The sequence below is a fragment of the Stenella coeruleoalba genome, assembly GCF_951394435.1.
Source record: "Stenella coeruleoalba genome assembly, chromosome: 7".
NCBI lineage: Eukaryota > Metazoa > Chordata > Mammalia > Artiodactyla > Delphinidae > Stenella > Stenella coeruleoalba.
In genome coordinates, this window is record NC_137153.1 from 30,363,789 (window position 1) to 30,387,869 (window position 24,081).

The window sequence follows — 24,081 nt, forward strand, 5'->3', positions numbered from 1 at the left end:
CTCATAACAAATAATCTTAACTTTAGCATCACTAAATCAAGTCATTTTGGAACCTGAAATTATTTCATAGCAATACCAGACAGAATTACATGCCATGTTATGTAAGTGGGAGAGTGGGCATGGTTGACTTGAAAATTGTGAGAAGGTGCTCTTTTTTAAAAAATTGAAACATAGCTGATTTAAATGTTAGTTTCTGGTGTACAGCAAAGTGATATATATATATATATATATATGAACATATACATATATATATATGTATGAACATATGCATATATATGTCATATATTATTTTCCAGTATGGTTTATTACAGGATACTGAATATAGTTCCTTGTGCTATCCAATAAGACTTTGTTATTTATCTATTTTGTATATAATAGTTGGTATCTGCTAATCCCAAACTCCTAATTTTTCCCTCCACCACTCCCTTTCCCCTTTGATAACCATAAGTTTGTTTTCTATGTCTGTCTGTTTCTGTTTTATAAGTAAGTTCATTTGTGTCATATTTTAGATTCCACATATAAATGATATCATACAGTATTTGTCCTTTTTGTTCCAATTTACTTCACTTAGTATGATAATCTCTAGGTCCATCCATGTTGCTGCAAATGGCATTGTTTCATTCTTTTCTATGGCTGAGTAAATTTCCATTATATCTATATATAGATATATATTTACCACCTCTTCTTTACCCATTCATCTGTCGACAGACATTTAGGTTACTTCCATGTCTTGGTTTATAAATAGTGCTGCTATGAACATTGGGGTGCATGTGTCTTTTTGAATTAACAGTTTTCTCTGTATATATGCCATGAGTGGGATTGCTAAATTATATGGCAACTCTATTTTTAGTTTTTAAAGGAACCTCCATCCTGTTTTCCACAGTGGCTGCACCATTTTACATTCCCATCAACAGTGTAGGAGGATCCCCTTTTCTCCACACTGTCTCCAACATTTGTTATTTGTAGAGAAGTTGCTCTTGAACACAAGAGTTTGTGATCAACTTGCTAAGATAGTTGGACCACAGCTAACTTCAGCAGTTCTAAAGGATTTTTCAAACCTAAAATTTCTGGAACAGAATTTTGCTTGAATTTAAAGTCCCCACACAGGAACTTCCCTGGTGCTCCAGTGGTTAAGAATCCACCTTCCAATGCAGGGAATGTGAGTTTGATCCCTGGTCAGGGAACTAAGATCCCACATGCATGGGGCAACTAAGCCCACGCACTGCAACTACTGAGCTCAACTCTCTAGAGCCCATGCGCCCCAACTAGAGAAGCCCGCACGCCACAATGAAGAGCCTGCGCACCGTGACGAAGGATCCCGAATGCTGCAATGATGATCCCAAGTGGCGCAGCTAACACGCTACACAACCAAATAATAAAATTTAAAAAACAAACAAACAAACAAAAAAACAGTTGCCACACATTCCATAAGTTGATGACATTTGAACTCTATTTGATAGTGGGTATAGTAGCCCTTACATGTGCTCACCATTGGGGTCACCCAATGGGGATTTGGATGAAAGAGGTGAAGTTCACAGCCTGCCCTGGGCCTTTGGGTTCTCACAGGTTGCTGAGTGATGATTCACCAAGTCAGAGATGAGACTCAGGCAGGAGCTCGTTTATAGTGTACTTTATGCCCCACATATTTAATTCAGATTTCTGGAGAACAGTTCATCACATGTGCCAGTTCTCCATAGAACCTGAAGCCATTCAAGTCAATAGGTGTCGGTGTCACTAACAACAAAATCCTAAAAAGAGATTCACTGACCTTTATTGCAAATCCAAAAGTCTGTACACAACCTTACTAAATATGGATACTTCTAGTTAATAATGTTTAGCTTTCTCTTATGAAGCAATACATGCTAATTGCAGAAAAAGTAGAAACTAGAGAAAAAGATAAAGAAAATTAAACTTACCTGTAATCACAATTTTTCATAGTAACTGCTATTAAGATTTCCATGATGATTTTTAGCCTTTATTTTTACTTATGAAAAATTGAGATCAGGTTCAATGATTCTCCAAATTATTCAATATTATTAGAAGACATTTTTTTTTTTTTTGGCTGCGCCGTGTGGTTTGTGGGATCTTAGTTCCCCAACCAGGGATTGAATCTAGGCCCTTGGCAGTGAAAGGTAGTCCTAACTGCTGATGGCCAGGGAATTCTCTAGAAGACATGGTTTTTAATGATTGCATAATATTCTATCCCATTAAAGCATTATAACTTACTTAAACACTTTCTTATTTTTTAATATTTAGGCTATTTCCAATATTTATCACTATAAAAGCTTGTGTATTCAATCATTCATTCATTTACTCAGTAAATCGCACTGAGTTTATACTCAGGCCCTGTACAATTTCAGAGGGTACAAACTGGGGATAAAAAAAACCGGTTGTGGTCTTTTGCCTCATAGAGCTTACATTCTGGTTAGGAAGTCAGAAACAAATGAAATAAACAAGAAAATCAAATAAAGACAATTTAAAAACTAATCAAATAATTTAAAAATGCAGCCATGCCCAGAAGAGCCAAAATAATCTTGATAAGAAGAAAAATGTTAGAGGACTCACATTTTCTGATTTCAAGACAATATGATACTGGCTTAAGTATAGCTATATAGATCAATGGAATAGAATTGAGAGTCCAGAAATAAATCCATACATTTATGGTCAATTTATTTTTTACATAGGTTCCAACACTGTTCAATAGGGAATTGTCTTTTCAGCAGATGGTGCTAAGACAACTAGATATCCACATGCAAAAGAATGAAGTTGGACCCCTTCCCACATCATATATAAAAATAAACTCATGCTGGATCAAAGACTTTAAGAACTAAAACCACAAAACTCATAGAAAACACATAGGGGTAGATCTTTGTGATCATGGATTAAGCAATCATTTTTCAACTATGATACCAAAAGCATAAACAACAGAAGAAAAATAGATAAATTGAACTTCATTAAAATGAAAATTTTTGTGCTTCAAAGGACACTGTCAAGAAAGTGAAAAGACAACCAAAGAATGGGAGAAAATATTTGCAAATCATATGTCTGATAAGGGACTGACATCCAGAATATATAAGGAATTATTATAATTCAACATTAAAGACAAAAATAACTCAATTTAAAAAATGAGCATTGGATTTGAACAGACATTTCTCCAAAAAAGACATACAGATGGCCAGTAATCACATGAAAAGATGCTCAACATCTTTAGTCATTAGGGAAATGCAAATCAAAACCACAATAAGATATCACTTCACACCCACTAGGATAGCTGAAATAAAAAAGACAAACAATATCGAGTGCTGTTGGTGAAGATGTGGAGGAATTGGAACTCATATGTTGCTGATGGGAATGTAAAATGCTACACCTGCTTTGGAAAAAGTTTTGGTGGTTTTTCAGAATGTTAAACATAGAGTTACCACATGACCCAGCAATTCCACTCCTATGTATACACCCAAGAGAACTGAAAGCATATGTTCACATGAAAACTTACATGAATGTTCATGGCAGCTTTCTTTATAATAGCCCCAAAGTGGAAATAACCCACATGTCCATCAGCTGCTGAATGGATACAATGGAATAGTATTCACCTAGGAAAAGGAATGAAATACCAACACATGCTGTAACATGGATGAGACTTGAAAACATGCTAAGTGAAAGAAGCCAGACACAAAAGGGCACATATTTATAATTGCATTTATATAGAATGTCCAGAATTGGCAATTCTGTAGAAATAAAAAGTAGGTTAGTGGTTGCCAGGAGCTAGGGTAGAGAGAGGGTGGAGACAGCTAATGAGTCTCTACCCAGGTTTATTTTGGGGGTGACAAAAATGTTCTGGAGTTAAATAGTGGGGAAGATTGTACAATATTGTGAATATACTAAAAATGACAATTGTACATGTTAAAAGGATGACTTTTTATAGCAGATGAATTACATCTCAATCAAACAGAATTGCTAAAAATGTGGGTATGTTAAATAAAATGAGCCAGAGGGAAGAGGGGACTTGATTTCATCAAGCATGTGAAGTCTGAATGTCAGAGCAGTCATCTAGGTGAAGAAAGGAGGAAAGTGTTTTAGATAACAGGGCACAGCGTGAAAGGTCTCAGGAGGGGGGTGTGGAGGGGCCATGCCTTTTCTGATGGGCCCCTCATTATTTCCTTAGATTAGGTGAAAGAGACTAGGCATTAAAATGAAAATAAAATCTCATTTCCGAGGCAATGAAGTTCATTGTAAAAATTATGATTTTCAGGTAAATAGTAAAATGAAAATAAATCACATCCTGCAGAGTTGGCAAAGAGGGAGGGGAAAGGGCTCTCACACACCATGAGCAGATGTATAAATCGGTACAAGTTTTATGAAAAGCCAATTGAAATACTTATCACAGGAGTGTGTTGTGGATGAATAATCAGTGTTCTGAATATAGTATAGGTAGCTTTCACTCACTGTGCCTGGCTTAATTAATGCCATTTGTTTAAAGTCCATGCTGTCTCGTGTATTTCTCACAATAATCGCATTTTACAGATGAGGAAAAAGAGACTCAAAAAGGCTCAGTGGTTTGCTGCAGTTCACGTAACCACGAGGTGTGTCTGTAACCTAGGGCAGTATGAATCCAAAGTCCACTCTTGTCTATCTAGCTGAATGCAGAAATATGCAAAGCTTCACAAGGCTTTGTCATTCGCCAGCCAGCAAAAGTGACATGTGCCTTTCTTAGAACTGTCTTCTTATGCTTTTAAAAGAACGGGAGACAGAGGAGTGAAATTTGAGGTCAGTGGTTTTTCTTGTTCATTTTTATATTGTAGCACTTGGCACATAGAAGCATTAAATACATGTTGAATTGTGTAATTATGGCATACTCGGCTTAAAAGAACACATGCCAGTTAACATACAGACTTAGAGATTAGGTGGCTAACTCATAGAATATATATTCATTTAAAAATTGTAATTAGTCATTGGGAAACTAAGTATGTGATTCAATTGGAAAACTATCAATTAGCTGGCCTTTTAGGAAATGCACCTGTAATCCCAATTGAATGTTACCTGTATCCATTTCCAGGATACTGCTCTAGATGGGGAAAAATTGACACCTAGGTAAACTGGAGAAAATGTTGAAATTTATAGCAATACTATTATAGTCTTCTTTTCTCCATTCCTGAATTTTTTAAAAAACTTTTTATTTTGAAAGAATTACAGAATATTGTCACAAATATTTATTGTGCTTTTCACTCCTCTCTTCCTTTGCTGGGATCAGCATTCCTGTCCCCCACCTTGTTTTTTCGTATTGTTCTTTAACTTAAAATACACAGTCTCAGACACCCACTTGGATTAATATAGCTAAGTGAAAAGGCTTATTTAACAGTCAAATATCTAAATTCCAGAATAATTTCAGGGAAACACAATCAGAGAATGTTCAAGTACATTACATATCACAAACCACTGTAAATTGGTGCTAATAAGTGAAATGAAAAGTTAATGAAAAAATTATGATTCATGAGATTTCTGCATTATCAAATGAAGTGTTATAAGCTTTCTAGTTCTGATTACTGGAGGGATGTTGAAAGCATCTTTAACTTCGTTAGCCTTTAGTGAATACATTCACCAAACATTTATTTTGTACCCATTCCAGGTGAGTTATTAGGAATGCAAAGAGGAATAAAGACACGATCCTGCAGCATCTTCTGGGTGACCAAATGTGTAAATGGGTGCTAGAGCCTGCACTAGTTTAGGAGACAATGATGCAGGGCACTAACTCGACATTTTGGAGGCATCCTGGGATGTGAGGGAATTGATAGGGAGGGATGGCATGACAATGACAAAGAGCCCTAAAGATTTAAATTTTCTTCATTTTTAATTTTGGCAGCGTAACTTTGTTACATTCTCTGTGCAAATCCTGTGCCGTGATAAAATGGTGAAAAGGCATCATGCAAACAGGCAAAGAGGTCCATGGCAGCAGAACACAAATAGCGCTCTCATACAATAAGGGATGTTATTATTTGAGGGGGGAGGGGCATTTTCTGGGTGTCTGATATTTGATGTGGATCGTTAAGGATTGGAAGGGATCTGAGAAGGGGAAGTGGAAGGGAGGGGAGGAAAGAAGGGATTGCAGGAAGCAGTTCATTGCATATATGGACACAGGAGGTGTGAGAAGGTGGGGTGGAGAAGGCGGTGATGAAAAATTCAGTTTGGTGAGGAGTATGGGTATGGAGTTAGTGCATGAAGCCCAAAAGGCAGGTGAAGGATAGAACAATTATTTATTTATATTTATTACCTACTTTCCTGACTAGAATGGACCCTCAGTCAGTGCACGACCTCACCTATCCTGTTCGCTCGTGTCCTACCATCTGCTTAGACTAGTTCTGGCACAGAGTGGGGGCTCTGCCAACATTTAGAGAATGAATGACGTGGTTGAAGAGTCTTCTTTGTCAATTACAGAGATAAGCTGTTGCATATAGTTGAGGTTCTTTCAGTTTTCATTGCTGTACCATCAATCACCATATTTTGTGAATATATTACTATTTATTTATTCATTATACCATTGATGGATATTTGGTTTTCCTTCAGTTTGGGACTATTATGAATAGTGCTACTATGAATATTTTCATACATTTCTTTTGGTGGCAGATGGATTTATTTCTCTTGGAGTGGAATTGCTGGATCACAGGGTATGCACATATTCAGTTTCAGAAGAAAATGCCAAACAGTTTTCCCAAGTGTTTGCCCTAATTTACACTCCTGCCAGCAGTGAAAGAGTTCCTGTTGCTCCACATCCCCCCGCACTCTTGATATTATATTTTCCACTTTACCACTAGAGTGGGTGTGTAGTGTGTGCATTGTGGTTCAATGAGCAGTTACCTGATGACTAATGAAACCGATCACCTTTCAATTGTGTATTTTCCCCTTGAAGTTACCTTAAAATGTAATGCACAGTTTAAACTAGCTTTAGTATCTGATGTTAGTCAGTATTCTAGTCCAAAGGAGACAAGAGCCTCACCACCTTTCATTTCTCTTCATTGCCATCCTCCCTCTGCTATGCTCCTTCTACCTTCCATGTCTACATAGAACTTTAGAACAGATTATTACATAGAACAGATTATTATTATATTAAGATGCAGCCATAAGATGTTTAGACTTAACAGTTAATTTCATTGATTATTAAATATTGCATCCTAGTTCTCATTTCTTTTTCTAGGATTTATTTTAATTCTTGCTGAGTACAACCTCAAGTAATTCTTTCAAGGGAGTTTCTGTGCAGTAAACTTTCTGAATCTATGTGCATCTGAGAATGTTCTCTACCTGTCCCCCTCCACAGTGTAGTTTAGCTGGGTGTTGAATTCTAGGTTCAAAAATTATCTTCCTTCAGAATTTTGAAGATGTTGCTCCATTGTCTTTTTGTATCTGAAATTGTGGATGAGAGGTCTACTGTCCATCTGCTCATTCTTTTATCTATGTATTCATGTATGTATGTATTTTAAACTGTGTTAAAATATACAAACAGAAAATTTACCATTTTAAGTGCACAGTTCAGAAGGCATTAACTACCTTCACATTTTTGTGTCTAATTCTTTTTTAAGTAATTGAATGTTCATCTCCAACTCCCAAACTTTCTAGAATTTCTTCTTTATCTTTGTTCTGACATTACACCAAGACTTGGGAGTTTTTGTTCATTTGTTCTTTTAGTCTTTTTTTTGTGTGTGTGTGGGGCTGCACTGTGTGGCTTGCGGGATCTTAGTTCCCCGCCCAGGGATCGAACATGTCCCCTGCAGTGGAAGCGTAGAGTCCTAACCACTGGACCACCAGGGAATTCCCTGTTCTTTTAATCTTGCTTAGCACTTGTTGGAACATTTCAAAGGAGAAATTGAGTCTTCTCTATTACTTCTCTGTATTCTGATGCCTGCATCTTATATTGATGGGTGTTGAAATGTCTGAATCTATCTTCAATGTCTTTTAAAATTTCTTTTACTCATCCCCAGTCTTTGTACCTTTATTCTGTTGGTGTTTAGTGTGGTCGGTTCCTCAGTCTCCATTTGCTCTTTCCACATATGTAGCAGCAATGGATTTCAGGAACTGTGCCCATCTCTAGGTGTGGTCTTGATTACTCTAAGTCAGTCGTTGTAATCATAGTCCCCCTGTAAGCAGTTAGCTCAAGAACCAGGATGAAGCCTGAACGAGGCATTCTCTTGGCAACATCCTCTTGATGCTGTCTGTGCTCATCATTGTTCCTGTGTCAGTCCTCTGCTGTGCACACAGTGTTTGGTCCACTGATATGCCCCTTCTTCTGCTTTCCATTGTAATTAGGGATTCACCTACTCTTTATAGCTCTTCTGCCAGTACTGGGAATTTGAGTGGAAGGGGGAGGCTGCAGCGTGCATGCAGGCAGCTAACATCATCCAGAACTTTTATCAATTTTTAAACAGAAAAAAAATTCTCATTCATAATATGAATGCACTTCCTTCTTAATTTCCTTGGCTTAGTTAAGCCTATTTGTATTTTGGGGTGATGCCCCACTGTTAGGGAAAGGATATGTGTTGCCAGCTCTGCGTGCCCATCATAAATGGAGTGAGTGCTTGTTTCCCACCCCAGAGAGCTGAGTCCTGTTTGAAGCTCAGCTCAGGTTCACACCAGGAAGTCCCTGTCTCTGTCAGATGCTTCACTGAGACAAAGGGAGCTTGTTATATAATTTTTTTAAAATTACCAAAGCAATGAATACTTATGAACTTTGGAAAATATAGAAAATATAGTTTATGGATTTTCAGGATGAGTTGATATTATATTTAAAAACCCAATAAGTATATTTAAAATATATATTTTAAAAAATGGTCAAAAAACAAATCCCCTTTAATCCCACAACATAAAGTTATCCCTAGGCAGCAGGTGATTGAGATCAAGAGTTTGGGTCCGATATGACATGATCTGGGTTCAAATCTTGGCTCTTCTGTGACCCTGTAAGATCAGCATTTCACCTTTCTAAGGACTGGTTTTCCAAGTGTGGCCTCTGACCAGATATCAGCATCAGACCCCATGCAGACCTACTGAGTCAAAAACTCTGTGATGGGGAGGGCCTAGCACTCTGGGCTCAACAAGCCCAGGTGCTTCTAACGTATGCTCAGTTTTGAGAACCATTACTCTAAGCATGGTTTATTTCATTTGCCCTTTACTTATGTAATTATTTGTAACTGCATAAGTAATACATGGGTACATTCTTGCTGAAAAAAATTATGTCACATAGAGTGAAAAAGCAAAAGTCCCTCTTCACAACAGTCAGGTATAAGATTCCTTCCCAGTGATCACTGCAGTTACCAGTTTGCTGCCTGTTCTTGCAGATCTTTTTGTCTGTGCATATACATGCATCTATGCAGACATACATGCTACTAGGAATATGTAGTTTTGTGGGTTTTCCTTTTTTGGTTTTAACATAAATGGTTTCATACTTTCCCGAAGTTTTTACTATTATTATTATTTTACTTGCCTTGGGAATTTTTCAAAAACAGATCCATTAAAAAATTACTTCTTGGATCAACCATGATTTAACTTCTTTCTAATACAATCGCACAGTAAAAATCTTTGCACATGTCCACTCCTAAAATGTGTGAGAATCTCCCTCGAGTAATTTTCCACAAGAGAAGTTTTGTATCAAAAGAGAAGAGTGCACATCTAAATTTTTGAGGCATTCTCTGAAATGCTTGTACCAATTACGGTCCCACCAACAGTAAATAAGCACTGTTTCATCTCATTTCCACCAACACTAATGTCATTAAACTTTGCAATTTTTGCCAATTTTCAATTTCTTGTTGCGGTTTAAACTGCATAGCTTTGAGTGCCAATGAAGTTGAATATATCTTCACATGTTTGGTGGTCACCTGGGTATGTCCTGGAAATTCCCTCTTCATACTCTGCCTCCGTTTCCACATTGTACAATGGAGCTAGTGATAGCACCTGTTGTGTGGGGATAGCACCTGTTGTGTGCAAGGATCACCACTCAAAATGGTCAGCACCATGTGTGGCGCATAGTGAGTGCTTAATAAATGTTTGCTCTTAATGATTAACATTTTGGTATAATTACTTCCATTTTTTATATGTAGCTTTTGAAAGACCGGGTTATTATCATACTATATAGTTTTTAAAAATTGACTATGTTGCATTCTTTTCTCAGTATTTATACAGTCTTCATAAATATGTGATGATGACATAGTCCATCCAATAGCTTCACCACACTGGCCCTCGTCTCCTGAGGACGGTTTAGTTTGTGTCTTTGTTGTTCTTATAGTAAATAATAGTTGATAAAGCATCTTTGTGTATGAAGCTTTTTTAGGAGTGAGGATCATTAAGACACATTCCTTATAATTTCAGCAATGATGTTTCTGGAGCAAACGAACAGAGCCTCTTTATATGTATAGAAAAATTATTTTCTATGTGGTTGTACAGATTAAAAATATTTTTATTATAAGGTTAATGCATCTACTCTTTTTGTATTTGTTACACACACACACACACACACATGAAAATCCAACCATCCTTAATGATATAACATCAAAGTACGAGGCCACTTCTCTCCTTCAGCATACTCCCTGTGGCATGCCAGGTGTGTATCGTATCCTTTATCAATATAAGCACATACACACACACACACACACACACACACACACACACAGAAAGAGAAATGTGGATGTGTGTTTGATTAGGCAGAGAAAATATGAGGAAAAAGAAGGCATTTATCTAGATTATTATTGTTAAAAAAAAAGACAATATGGCCCTGCTTTTTTTTTTAACATTTGCAGACTTTTTTTTTTTTTTTATGGTTTACCCTTCTATTACTCAGGTTGATGGAATTTCAAGCTAGACTTTATCTTTCTTTAAATACCGTCCTTTGCAGATGGATCCTCACGGTGAAAATTCAGATCTGCCCATGGTCCTGAAGAACAAGCACTAAGGCTCAGGAAACAACCCCAACTCCCCCTGAAGGCCCAAGAAGGGTGGGCACAGCTTTGAAAGTCTGGGTGTTTCTCAATGCCCTGAGGGTGGGCACAGTGGTATCTCTGTCTCCCCGAAGAGTGAGGAGCGTATTTGTAATCTGAATATTGCTTGCCAGTTTGTGAAGCACACTACACTCTAACTGTGCAAGAGGCTCTGCCCCTCAGGTTTCAGAGGGCCCAAGCAACATGCAAGAGTGGGATAAATTTCGGGGCCTGGGAGTTGTCGGTTCAGAGTGGCAGGTTTCAGTGAGCACTACAAACCTTCCCTGGCCTCTCAGCCCTCCTGCGAGTCCAGTTTTCTGTTGTTCTAGGACCCGGTCCCTCAGTCCTTAAATTCCTGCATCCCATGGGGAAGTTTTGCAATTCGGGCTCCAAAATGTGTCCCCATCCCCCAGACCCCTTCCCTCCCTAAAACTCCTGGTAGGGCAAGGAAAAATACGCCTGCTAGGACAATTCTGATGTCCCCCTTGTCCTTAGACACTCACGGCCGAGGCTCTGGGTCTCCAGGTCTCTGTAGACCTCTGAGATGGCAGCTCCTGGCTCTCCGGGTGAGGAGAGAGCCATCAGAATCAGTGGAGGGTGACAGACCTGTGACTAATCTTTCCCAACTCATTTTTGGCTTCCTGCCCTTTCCGTTCATTTGTAGCTGGCGCAGGCACACAGTTGCCAAGAAACGTCTTTATCAAGACCCTCTTTTACAAAATAATGGCTTTTGTCTTAGTGCTATCGGCGGTTATCGCTCTTTTCTTATGTATTGAAGGCACAACATTTTCCCTTATTTTCCTCCTGCCCCAAATTGAATTGAGTTTTCTTTCAGGATCTTTGTAAGTTGCAGTTCTTTTTCTGAGGGCTCTGGATTCTTGCCTACACACCCCATTATTTCTTTGAACTCCTTTTAAAAAAAATTTCTTTGAATTCTTGAACAAGCTGGCTCAGTTTATTCTATCAGTGACACTTATTTCTGTTATAGGAACTCTGTCTCCAACCCTAGATGTTTTTGCTTTTAATGTTTCTCATCCAGAAATCTGATTTTATTCTGAGCTCTTAAGTTATTATTGCTAATAATAGTGCTGTTTGCCCATATTCCTCTGTTTCCTGGAGAAATTCTTCAGACACAATTGCAAATACTTTATTTTAATATTGTGAACGTGGGTTTTCACAAAGTCCATTTACCAATGTTATGCCATCAGTTTCCTAAGATTTGGGATGTTCTGAGACCCTACCTGGGGGCTGTGTCCAAGGCTTATTGCAGAAAACAGGAGCCAAAAGCCACAAAGTCCTGGGACCCTCAAGGTTAGCTGGAGTTTGAAAAAAATAAAACACACTGAAACATATGCCATTTTTAGCTAAGTATGAACTGTAGCTGAGCCCTCAGCCCCATGTATAAAGGTACCTCTAGGAACCTGGCCTCAAGTGTACAAATAATATTACTGGTATCTTGAGCCAAATGTATGCCAGGAGTTATGTGAAATACTTTACAGGTGAGTTTTATACTCGTGGCAAATTCAGGACATAGATATTGACATCACCATTCTTGTTTAAGGAAAACAAGACTCTGGGAGATTTATTTCAAAAAACTAAGCCTTCAACTATTAAATGGAAAAACCAAGATTTGAACTTACATAGCCTGCATACAACACTGATCAGATAAAGAAAGTTCAGAAAGTTAGATCAGTCTTTATACAGATAAATCTCAGACCTAAGTGGACATCAAAATCCATAGAGAGCTTGCAGTAAGTTAGGGACTTGTATTTCTAACAAGTTCCCAGATGCTGCTACTGGACAGGGGACCACACATAGAAAGTCACTGCCTCAGATTAACAGTTCACATGGACAGTGCTTCGTGGTCTCTCCTTCAATTTCCTAGCAATTTGTCTTTCATCCTGGCTCTGGCACATTTCTTTTGCTGCCACATGGTGTAGCTGTCAAAGGATGACCAGAAACTGTAAGGTCTTCAAAGTCACAATACCTGTTCAAATTCTCTCTACCTGAGCATCCTAACAGGTGCAGATAAGTGTTTATTAATTGTGGCATGAATGATGTAGGGTCTTGTTACCTGTTGTTAGTAAACAAATGCTTATATTATTAATAGCTATGATTTAATTATTACTTAAGCATTTTACAGTCATTTAATAGATGTTTCTTTGCTCAGTACCAGAAGCCTAAAAGGCAAATTACTCAATAGGCTAACAAAATATTGAAGATATAATAGACTTTTCTTCAGGTCTAGATGGACAACATCCCCATTTATGGGCAATGCTTGAAAATTCAAGCCTGGGTTTACCATAATTCCAAATGAAATTTGAAAGGGGCCTCTAATAGGCCCTGAAGCTAGAAATCACCAGGGTTAATTATTCATAAATTCTTCTAAACTCCTCTGGCCAGAAAGGTATGGGGACTGAGGAACAGTTACTGTTATCAGTGCAGCTCTCAGAAGCTGCGTTGGAGCTTGTGACTCCTAGAGAGTAGACAGTCCAGGCAATTCCACCAAAACTCCCAGGTCTGTGACTTGGCCTGCCTGGGATCACACACCCATCCTTGACCAATTGCTGAGGCTTGGGGATGGAATTCAAAGACGCCCATGATAGGAATAGCCTACCTGAGAGGTGTGGCTGGTTTCACTAACCACTTCACTTTCCATTGCATTACCAGAACAAGGTAGCTCTCCAGAAGATTCAGGAGGGCTGTTCCAGATCCCTTGTAATTTGAGATACCAGATGACCTTAATCACTTTGTGATCAATTCTACATCATAGCTTGGAGGTCCAATTTTATTAAGTATGGTCTTTTTCTTTTGGTGGAAAATATTTTTATTTTTTCCTCATTTTGTAATTGTATGATTAATAAATGAACATGTTTTTGTTATAAAATGTCTAAATAATGTAGAAGTATTCAGGGATAATACTCCTTCCTAATCATTCCTCCTTCCCACTGCTCTCCCCAGCAGTATCTGCGCCATCTTTGTCTCTTCTCTGTGCCTTTATGTCTTCAAAAGTGGACCCAGTGAACCAAGCATCCTTTTGTTCACACCCTTAAGTGGTCCCCTCTCCTTGAATCTGGACTGACACTGTGACTTGCTTTAACCAGTAAAATGTGGAGGAAGTAACAGTGTTTCTTTGAGACTAAGCTTAAATCATTTTAAAAATGGCTGCTTTTGGAACCACAGTTTGGATGTGCCCTAAGTGTTTCACTATACATTTATTGATCAACATTTGAGGAGGGGATTCAAATTTTCACTCTTTAGAGGCAATGAAGTAATGAATATTTTGCATGTACAATTTCATGCACTTATGCATGAATAGAGACCTACAAATAACATTACTGGGTAAAAGGCAAGCACATTTTCCATATCCATGGATACTTCCAAATAGTCTTCCAAAAAGTTTTCACCAAATTACACTGTTACAAGAATGTGTGACAGGGCCCATTTTCCTGCCTCCTCACCCAACTCACTATTCTGCTGGGTGAAAAATTGTATCTCTTTCTGGTATTATTTTAATTTCTCTGATCCATCCATCTGGGCACTCGTCTTTACAGATGCGTGTTGGCCAATTGTCTTTCTTCCTCTGCGAATCTTCTGTTTGTATCCTTTGCCCATTTTGTCTATTAAGTTGATGGGCTTGCTTAAATTTTTTGTGTTTGTTTTGGATTTTTCTCAATCTTTCACTTGCCTTTTCATATTGTTTATATCATTTGTCTTTTTCTTCAAAAATGATTAATTTTCATGAGCTCACTTATGGCCTTTGAGTTTTAGGTCTTTTGATAGAAATATAATTTTCTATTTCTTGTAATGTTTCAATAATTTTATTTCTTAGCTTTAGCTCTTTAATCATTTTGTGATTACTTTTGTGCATGGGGTTAGGTGAGCATTTTGGAGAGGGCATGCCTTTCATACATAACACACACCTTATACACCATACACAACAGCTGTGGGCAGGGCTGTCTAGATAGATCTTTTCCTAATGTACAGCTAGTCAAATCCCCACACTTGCTGACTGGTTTATCTTTTCTTTAGTGACACCCACAGATCTGTATACCTTTTTCTTCTCAGCCCCATTCTAGTCCCTTGCATGATTTGTCTATTCCCATGTCAATGTCACGTAACTTTCACCAGTTACTTTTCATTTTTATTTTCTTCAGAAATTTGTGTTCTTAAGGATCCTCCTTTTTGATATAAGTTTTGGAATTAATTTTTCTAGTTCTGGGGGTAAAGTCCTGTTGGGACTTTAATTGACATCACAGTGAAATTATAGATGAATTTGGAGGAGGATTGGCATGTTTTTAGTATTAAATCATCCAATCCAGAAATCATGGTATGTCTTTCCATATAAGCAGGTTTTAAAAAATTTACTCATCCTTCATTAAAGGTTTTTTCAACTTAATCTCGCAAATTTCTTGTTTATTTCATGTTTCTTGTTTCTTTTGATTGTAAATGGGATACTATTTCCCTGCTTTCTTTTGTTAGCATTTGCCTGATTTGAATCTGTTTTATCTTCTTAGTATTTTCTTTGTCAGTTTATTTAACACACATATATCCTTTTTATATCTTTATTGGAGTATAACTGCTTTACAATGTTTTGTGTTAGTTTCTGCTGTACAACAAAGTGAATCAGCTGTATGCATACATATATCCCTATATTCCCTCCCTCTTTAGCCTCCCTCCCACCCTCCCTATTCCACCCCTCTAGGTGGTCACAAAGCATCAATCTGATCTCCCTGTGCTATGCAGCAGCTTACCGCTAGCCATCCATTTTACATTTGGTAGTGTATATATGTCAGTGCTACTCTCTCACTTCATCCCAGCTTCCCTTTCCACCCCATGTCCTCAAGTCCATTCTCTACATCTGCGTCTTTATTCCTGCCCTGCCACTGAGTTCATCAGTACACACACATATTTTTAATCAGTGTGAAAGTCTTTGACTTTTAATTAGTGGGTTTGATCCATTCATGATTGTTGTGACCAATGAGGTGTTTGGACCTATCACTGATGTTTTGTTTAATGTTTTTTCTTTCCCTTTCATTTGTGCGTTTTAATTTTTTTCCTTCTTTTTGCTGGTGGGGCTATTTAGTTTGGAAGTTGATCATTTCATTCTTATTTTTATAGTGCCTTACAATTTCTTACACATGTATGTAAACTTACATTTTTCTACTGCTACCTAGAATTTGTTCTGGCCCTACTTTCACAAAACACAACTGCCTTTAGCAAGCTTCCCTCATCCTCTTCAACCACTCTTTTTGATCTGTCCCCTACCAGCCCTGTTGAGGTCTTCTGAGATTTTAGCTCCCCATCATTGTAAAAAAAATATTTGGAGTTATGCATCAATAATTATTAAGTCATAAGGCATACCTGTAAATTTTTTTGATTCTTTTCATATCATTGTTTCTCGTAGCCCACATCCTTCTGTTTCTTGTATTCCCATTTTCCTGGAATAATTCTTTCAGAGAGCATCTGTGGGTGGTTAACTTTCTGAGTCTTTGTTTTGCCCTCCCACTTGAATGGTAGTTTGGATGGATATAAGATTCTTGGCTTAGTACTTCTCAGTCTTCTGATGTTATTTGTTTTCATGTATTTGATGCTGAAAGAGAACTTTCTTTGTAAGTAACCTATTTTCTTTCCCCCTCATGGAATGTTTTCAGAATGTTTCTCTCTTGGTCCTTTTGTACTGAAATATGAAAAAAGTGGATCTTTCTTCATATTTTTTCTTGAGCCTTGTAGCCTCCCTACAATACTATAAATTTTACTCTCTTTGTTCTTAAATATTTCTTTCCCTCTACTTTTTTCTTTTCTTTTCCTGGAATTCCTGTGAGGTTGATGCAGGGACTTCTGCATCTAAATTCCACAAATGTACACTCTCTTTTGTATTTTAATCTCTTTGGCGCTAGGAGGTTGTCTTCAGTTCTGGGAGGTTTTCTAGGCTCCATTGTCCAGGCTTTCACAATTCTTCAGTTTTGTACATCTCTGGAGCCCATTGATTGAATTTTCTATGTAGTAAAAACCAGGTAGACATGGGATGGAAAAATCAAACTCTCATTCCCTGTGGTTACCAAAACTTAGAAAATAATGCCTCAGAATACACTGAAGAAAAAAAGTGTAGGAGATATATATATATAAATAAAATAAAATTAGATAGTCTTATTAAATGTGGTAAATAATATCTGAAATGGAAACAACTCTAATGTTTATGGATACAAAAACTTAATAATAAATGTAATTCTCTTCAAGGTAATATATGAAATTTTGATCGTAATCCAAATAGTTTTTGAGGGCAGGAGAACTTGACAAAATGATCTTAAAGTTCTCAAGGAAAAATATATACAAGAGACACAGAAATTGACAAATGACATAGAATAGAGTTTAGGTAAAAGTCCATACAGAAATAGGAATTTGATATACCACAAAATTGGCACATCAATCCAGGAAGACATGGATGAATTATTAAATCAGTGGTACTGATATAAGTAATAGTCCATTTGGAGGCTAGTATTATAATTCATGTCATAGCCTGTATAGACAAATTCCAAATCGATAAAAAAGGTAAATGAAAAACATTAAAGTGAATGTATAGATAAATGATTAATATTGTTAAAATAAAATTTGGGAGAATATTGTAAGAATCTAGGGACACAAGACCTTCTTAAGCAAGACAGGGCATTCCAAAGCCATACAGAAAAGGATAGACATGTGATCACAGTAATTATTACCATATTTCTACAGTAACAATTCTTTTAGGTAAAATGTAGAAACTGGCCATCAAAAGAAAAATGACTGAATGGGAGATTAATATCACATTAATCTATAAGAAAAAGATAAAAAACTTAATAGAAAATTGGGCCAAAGATATGAATAGTCAATTAACAGAAAAAGAAGTGCAAATAGCCAATAAACAAATGAAAAAACTACATAATCTTATTAGATATCAAAGAGATTCAAATTAAAACAAAACAAAAAAAAGAAATCTTTGCCCATGAGAGGCAAAGGTTCAAAAGACTGATGCTGTCCACTGTTATGAAGGATAGAGAAATAAACTTTCTTAAACATTGGTGCTGAGAGAACAAATTGCTACAGCCCCTTGGGAGGGTAACTCAACTCGGCGATGGTGGTGGTGGTGTTCACGTAGGACTGCAAACGTGGTGGTGGTGGTCATCATGTAATTCCCTGAAGTTGGTCATGGTCTTCATGTAACTGTGACAACAGTGGAGGTACTGACATATCTGTGAAGGTAGTGGTGGTAATCATATAACTCTGAGAAGTTAGTCTACATGTTACTCTGTTACATTTGTCATGGTATTCACATGGTTTTGCGTTAGTGTTGGAGGTGGTATTCACAAGAATCTGTGACACTGGTTGTGGTCACGTTCATATAACACTGCAGAGTTGGCTGTGTTATTCAAATAATTCTGCAAAGTTGTTGTTGGAGGTATTCATGTGACTCTGCAATAATCAAGGTGATAGTATTCATCTAACTCTGCAATGTTGGTCATGTTATTGGTTATTCTGTGAAGTGGGTGCAGGTGGTCTTCACATAACTCTGCTGTGGTGGCCATGATATTCACATAACTGCAATGGTGTGGTGCTGATGATATTCAATTGATGTTGGATGTTGGTTATGGTATTTATACAACCTGTGGTGTTGGTTGTGGTAGTCACATAACTCAGTGGTTTCGTTGGTGGTAGTCTTCCCATAACCTCATCATTGGCTGTCTATTCCCAAAGCTCTGTGACTTTGGTCATGGTATCCACATAACCCTGTCATGGTGGGGGTGTTTGCATACACATAATCAGCAACTGTGGTAGGTGCGTTCATGTGGTTTTATGATGTTGTTGCTGATGTTATTTCCATGGCTCTGTGGTTGGCCAGGTGTTCACATTTCACATACTACCATGGTGGGGGCAGAGGTGGTGTATGATGAGGCAACCCAAGATGGCTGTTCTTTGTTCTTTGTGCATTCCCTGCTTGACCAGTACTTGCTTCACTTACACCCTACTCACATGGCTGACCTTCCTACATACTTGCCCTCAGTCCAAGCTAGTGATCATTCTGATCTTTAGATCAAGGCATCTCCACTGTGATAGCTTATCAAAGGGGCGGTGAGGGATGTGCTCCTCTGCTGGTTTCCCTGGTAACTGATTGCCAACCTGATGTCAATTCCCCCTATAATTGGTAACCTCCCTCTACCCTGGGAGTGAAGACTACTGCCATGTCCTGCCTGCCCTCTGCTGCACACGGCAGGTTGTCACTCTAGGACCTTGCTTCAGACCTGTAAGATCCCCCTATCCATTAAATTGTTGATGTCTCTGTCACTGACTCCGAGCTCTTTCTTGGGTCTTGAGGCTGGGCAAGTGCAGGGCTTGCAGGCCTGTAGGGTGCAGCCCAACAGGTGGTATTCAAATAACTATGTGGCAAAGGTCGTGTATTCACATGACCCTGCAACATTGGTGGAAGTTGTATTCACAGATGCTGTGAAATTCATCACGGTATTCCTATAACCTTAAGACGCTATTTTGTTATGGTGTTGGCATAATTGTGCAACATTTGTGGTACTACTCACATATCTTGTGTTGGTGGTGATGGTGTAATTCAGATAACACCAGGACTTGGTCATGGAACTTACATAGCTCTATGACAATGGTAGTGTTGGCATTAACATATCACTGTGAGGTAGTGATATTCCCATAACTGAGAGAGCATTTACAGAATTCACATTATGCTGTGGTGGTGTTGGTAGTATTTACATATCTCTGCAATGTTATAAAGTGGTCTTCAATAACTCTGTGACAGTGGGCATAGTAATCAGATGATCTACAGTGGCCACGTCATATTCACACATCTGCAATGGTGGTCATGGGGTTTCCCTAAGCCTGTGACCATGGATGTGGAATTTGCATAACCCTGCAATGGTGGTGGTGATGGTAGTCATATATCTCTGAGAGATACTGACACAACTTTGCCACTTTGGTGGAAGTAATTACTTTGGTGGAAGTAGTTAACATTAATTTGTAATGTTGCTGGTGGTGGTATTCACTTATCTCTGGGATGTTGTGTTGTTCACATAACTGTGACAGTGTTGGGTGTGCCAATCTTATAACTCGGTAAAGTATATTGTGGTCTCCACATACCTTAGTGACAGTGGTCGGCATATAACTCTGCTGTGGTGGTGATGGCATCCACACAACTCTATAATAGCAGTCACATAATGATGCACTGTTGTTCATTGTTTTCATGTGACTTGTGACATGGTTGTAGTATTACATAATTCTGCAATGTTGGTCATGGTATTCATGTAACTTTGTGATGATGTTGCATAAGTCTTCGACTTTGGTGGTGGAGGTAGTCATATAACCCTGCGATGTTAGTCTTCGTATTCACATGATTCTGAGATGTTGTCATTTTAATCACATGACTCTGCAATGTTAGTGGTCGTCTAATTTGTATGTCTCTGTGACCATTCATGGTACTCACATAACTGATGAAGGTGACAGTGTTTAAAAAACTCTGTGACTGTGCAGTGGTTAGAGTAATAGTCACATTTCAGAGAAGTTTAAAGTTTTGTTTAAAGTTATATAAGAATATATGACAGAGCCAGGCTCAAATTCAGGCTTTCTGAATAATTCAAATGCAGTCTTTTCTGTACTACACCATGAGATCTCTTCCTGTTAAGTCTAAATTTAAAGACATTGGTATAAAACATCTGTACCGTCAAACTCCCCAAAGGCTTTGGAACACAAATATTCTATCTCTTCCACTCCAGTGGTGTGTCTATAGCTTTAGTTGTGGCCATATATTCACATATACACATACATTTTCACGTGTAAAACTGATAAAAAGTTTAGCTACAAATTTAGATGTGTAAGTTGAAATTCTGAAAATTTATGTTAAATTATGCAGAAGAGGTCTTTCTGGTAGGCCAAAATAAAGTACCTTTGGGGGTAATCTATAGTTTATTCATATAACCCAAAATACATTTATTAAATAATGAAGTTTAATGTTGGCCAAAATGTTGGTATTATAGTGTTTTCATTCTTTCTTTAAAATTATAAACTTCTAGAAGCTTTGTAAAACACTAGAAATGTGATGCTGGAATGTTGGAGTTTGGGTGGTGGTTACATGACAGGTACATGTTTAAACAATCATTGAATTATACATTTAAGATTTCTGGGGACTTCCCTGGCAGTCCAGTGGTTAAGACTTCGCCTTCCAATGCAGGGGGTGCGGGTTCAGTCCCTGGTTGGGGAGCTATGATCCCACATGCCTCATGGCCAAAAAACCAAAGCATAAAACAAATTCAATAAGGACTTTAAAAAAGGTCCACATCAAAAAAAATCTTGAAAAAAACAAATTTCTGCATTTTACAGCATGCTAGTTATACCTTGACAAAAGTTTTTGCAAATGTATTTCTAAAGAAAGCAAAAATACTAATGGATTTCAGAAAAGTTAAGCATAGTGTCAAATGTCAGCACTCAGGGTATTTGCTGATGGGTGTGAGTTATTACTTTTATTACTTTTATAGAAACGGAACAAAGTGTCACCATGAATAAAAAGTTAAAATGTGGCTAAGAAATGTGTATGCCTCCCAAAATGGCCTTGTTGTAGTTAGGAATTGTCTCTTCATGTCAGTTCTCAGTGTTCATGATTTACATTTTCTCGCCTTGCAGTACTTGGGGTGCATTGAAGTTCTTCGCTCAATGAGGTCACTTGACTTCAGTACAAGGACACAAATTACCAGGTAAGCCCTCTTGAAAATGGACTCCTGTGATTTTACTTTGGAAAGGAATGCTTTCTGAGGTTAACAACTAGAAATTTCCAGAGGGGAAGTCTGCCCCTTGAGTGCTGGTGACTGGCGACAGGGAGTCAGCACCCACTGTTTCAAGTCTCTTTAGTGTTCATCCATGTTTGTGACATGTGTGTCTTAATACAAAGCCCCCTGAAGGACACTCTCCACTTCTAAGCTCTTTTTATAATTAAGCTGGAGCGTTTATGTTTTTTTCTTTAATAAATGAAACTCTAAGACCAGATTGATATTTTAAAATCTACTGAACTGTGTTATTTCTTTTTAAAAAGAAAATCAAGATGTCAGAGAGAATTTCCAACAGTATACATAGGGAATAAAATGCATAGAATTGGAAGTAGAAATCTTAATGGGAGTAGCAATTTAGAAAGCTGACCAATTATTTTAAGGTGTCAGTGGTTTTGAACAGGTTTATATATTCTCCAACATCAACTAGATTTTAAACTTCTTGAGGGTCAGTTCTGTTTTTGACCATTGTTTTTAAAAAATTCATAGTCTAGTAGAACGTGTACCTTTAGAAAAATGCCAATTTCAAGTCATCTTGAAGAAGAGAACCGGAAAGCTAGGACTGAGTCTGTGAAATAGCTACATTTCTGAGGGCAATGAGCTTATATTGCTTTGGCAGTCGTGGAATTGTTTAATCTAAATAGTGATATCAGAAAATGCCTCATTTTTATTTCATTCAAATCTCTCTATTGGATACCTTTGGATTAGCAAGCCAAAAAGTAAAGATTGAGCTTTAGAAAGCAATTATTGGTAGTAATTAGCTACTCAGTAGTGTACATTGCCTCAATTCTATGCTTTAAGCACAACGATGAAACCTCTTCTTGCTCATTGAAGAAATTCGTGTTCAAAGGGTTGAAGTTCCCCTTCTCTCTAAAGCAACTCAAGACACACGTATTGGGAGCACACCGACAGTAGTAATCTATACCAAGGGAATAATCCATCTCTACATATTTGTACAAAATGGTTTATGGAAATTGCCAAGGCAAAGAATGGTATTTTGAAGTGAGAGCATTTAAAAGAAAAGTTTGAATGTTTAATCAATCATTCATTCATCCCAGCCATGAAAAATGCACGTGCCGTGCGGGGTGGGCAGAGTGCTTGCCCGTGGGCCTGGGGATACTGGAACCTGTGACACTGGTCACCTTCTCGTGGGTGATGGCAGTGTTTTTTTTTAAAACTTACAAAAAATTGAAGTATATTTGATTTACAGTGTTGTGTATGGTGCATTTTTTTAAAAGACAATTGTCGACCATTTCTACTGAATTCACTTTATAGATATTAGAACTTCTGAGATGATTTTATGTCATTTTAATTCTTCTGCTGTATTTATCAAGTGTTTACTGTGGCTGTGCACATGCAGCATATGCTGGCCAACTTGGGCTGTCCTGCTTTGCAAGACCTCCTGGTTTGGGGGCAGAAAGATGCACATGCAAATGACTGAGGGGCCTGCGAGGGGCGCAGAGCAAGTCGGGCTCCTCAGGAGTGGAGGTGGGTGGGGACCAGTGAGCATGCCCAGTGTGCCCTTGGATGAAGGTCTCAGCACTATTTGAGACCACCTATAGTAGTGGTAGAAGAAAGCCGTGGAACAGATATCCAATCCCATTCCATTTAGATTTCAGCAAAGGTACAGCAATGTAATGGGCCAAGTGGAGTGCCATTCTTTGACTCAGAAAACTTGGTGCTGCATTCTGGTTATACCATAATTGCTTTGGGTTTATTAGACTTTTAAGAAAAAATCAATTTATTTATCTTAATTGAAGTATAGTTGATTTACAATGTTGTGTTAATTTCTGCTGTACAGCAAAGTGAATCAGTTATACATATATATATATATATATATACATTCTTTTGGGTTTATTAGATTTTTGAAAACTATGTTTGCTTTTCTTTATGATGCTTTCTATTGTTTGCCTCATTTTTATTGTGTGACATGTTTCTTATTTTAGTAATAGCCAGAGACCACTTGTAGGAAACAATTTGACAAGTCAGCATCAGAAAGAAGCCTTTGCACCCAGGACAGGAACGCCCAATGATGTCCTGTAGACGTGGCATATTTTAAAGCCTACGTGGTAGCTGAGTGTTAAACACCCTATGATTAAACTCTACCACCGAGGTTTACTTTATATACTAAAGTCATTCTTGAAAGGTTTTAGGGAAATCTAATGCAATTGTTATATTAGGCCTTAGTAAAACCTGTTTCCAAAGCTTCTTAGCCATGCCTTTCATAAAAATACATATATATATATATATATAGCTTTTATAAGGAAACAACCAATCCCTACTCATCTGTTCCGCTATTTCAAGGTTTGGGTGTGTCTTTT

General features: G+C 37.7%; 1 protein-coding gene across 1 annotated transcript in view; it reads left to right on the top strand.

The window, feature by feature from the left end:
* The window catches only part of SHC3 (SHC adaptor protein 3), a gene marked incomplete at its 3' end in the record, with an annotated part of 141,516 nt that overhangs the window by 21,062 nt on the left and 96,373 nt on the right, over window positions 1–24,081 (top strand). The window contains exon 2 of the mRNA XM_079926651.1: window positions 21,621–21,691. Within this exon, the coding sequence (XP_079782777.1) occupies window positions 21,621–21,691 (71 nt within the window). The remainder of the gene's footprint in view (window positions 1–21,620; window positions 21,692–24,081) is intronic.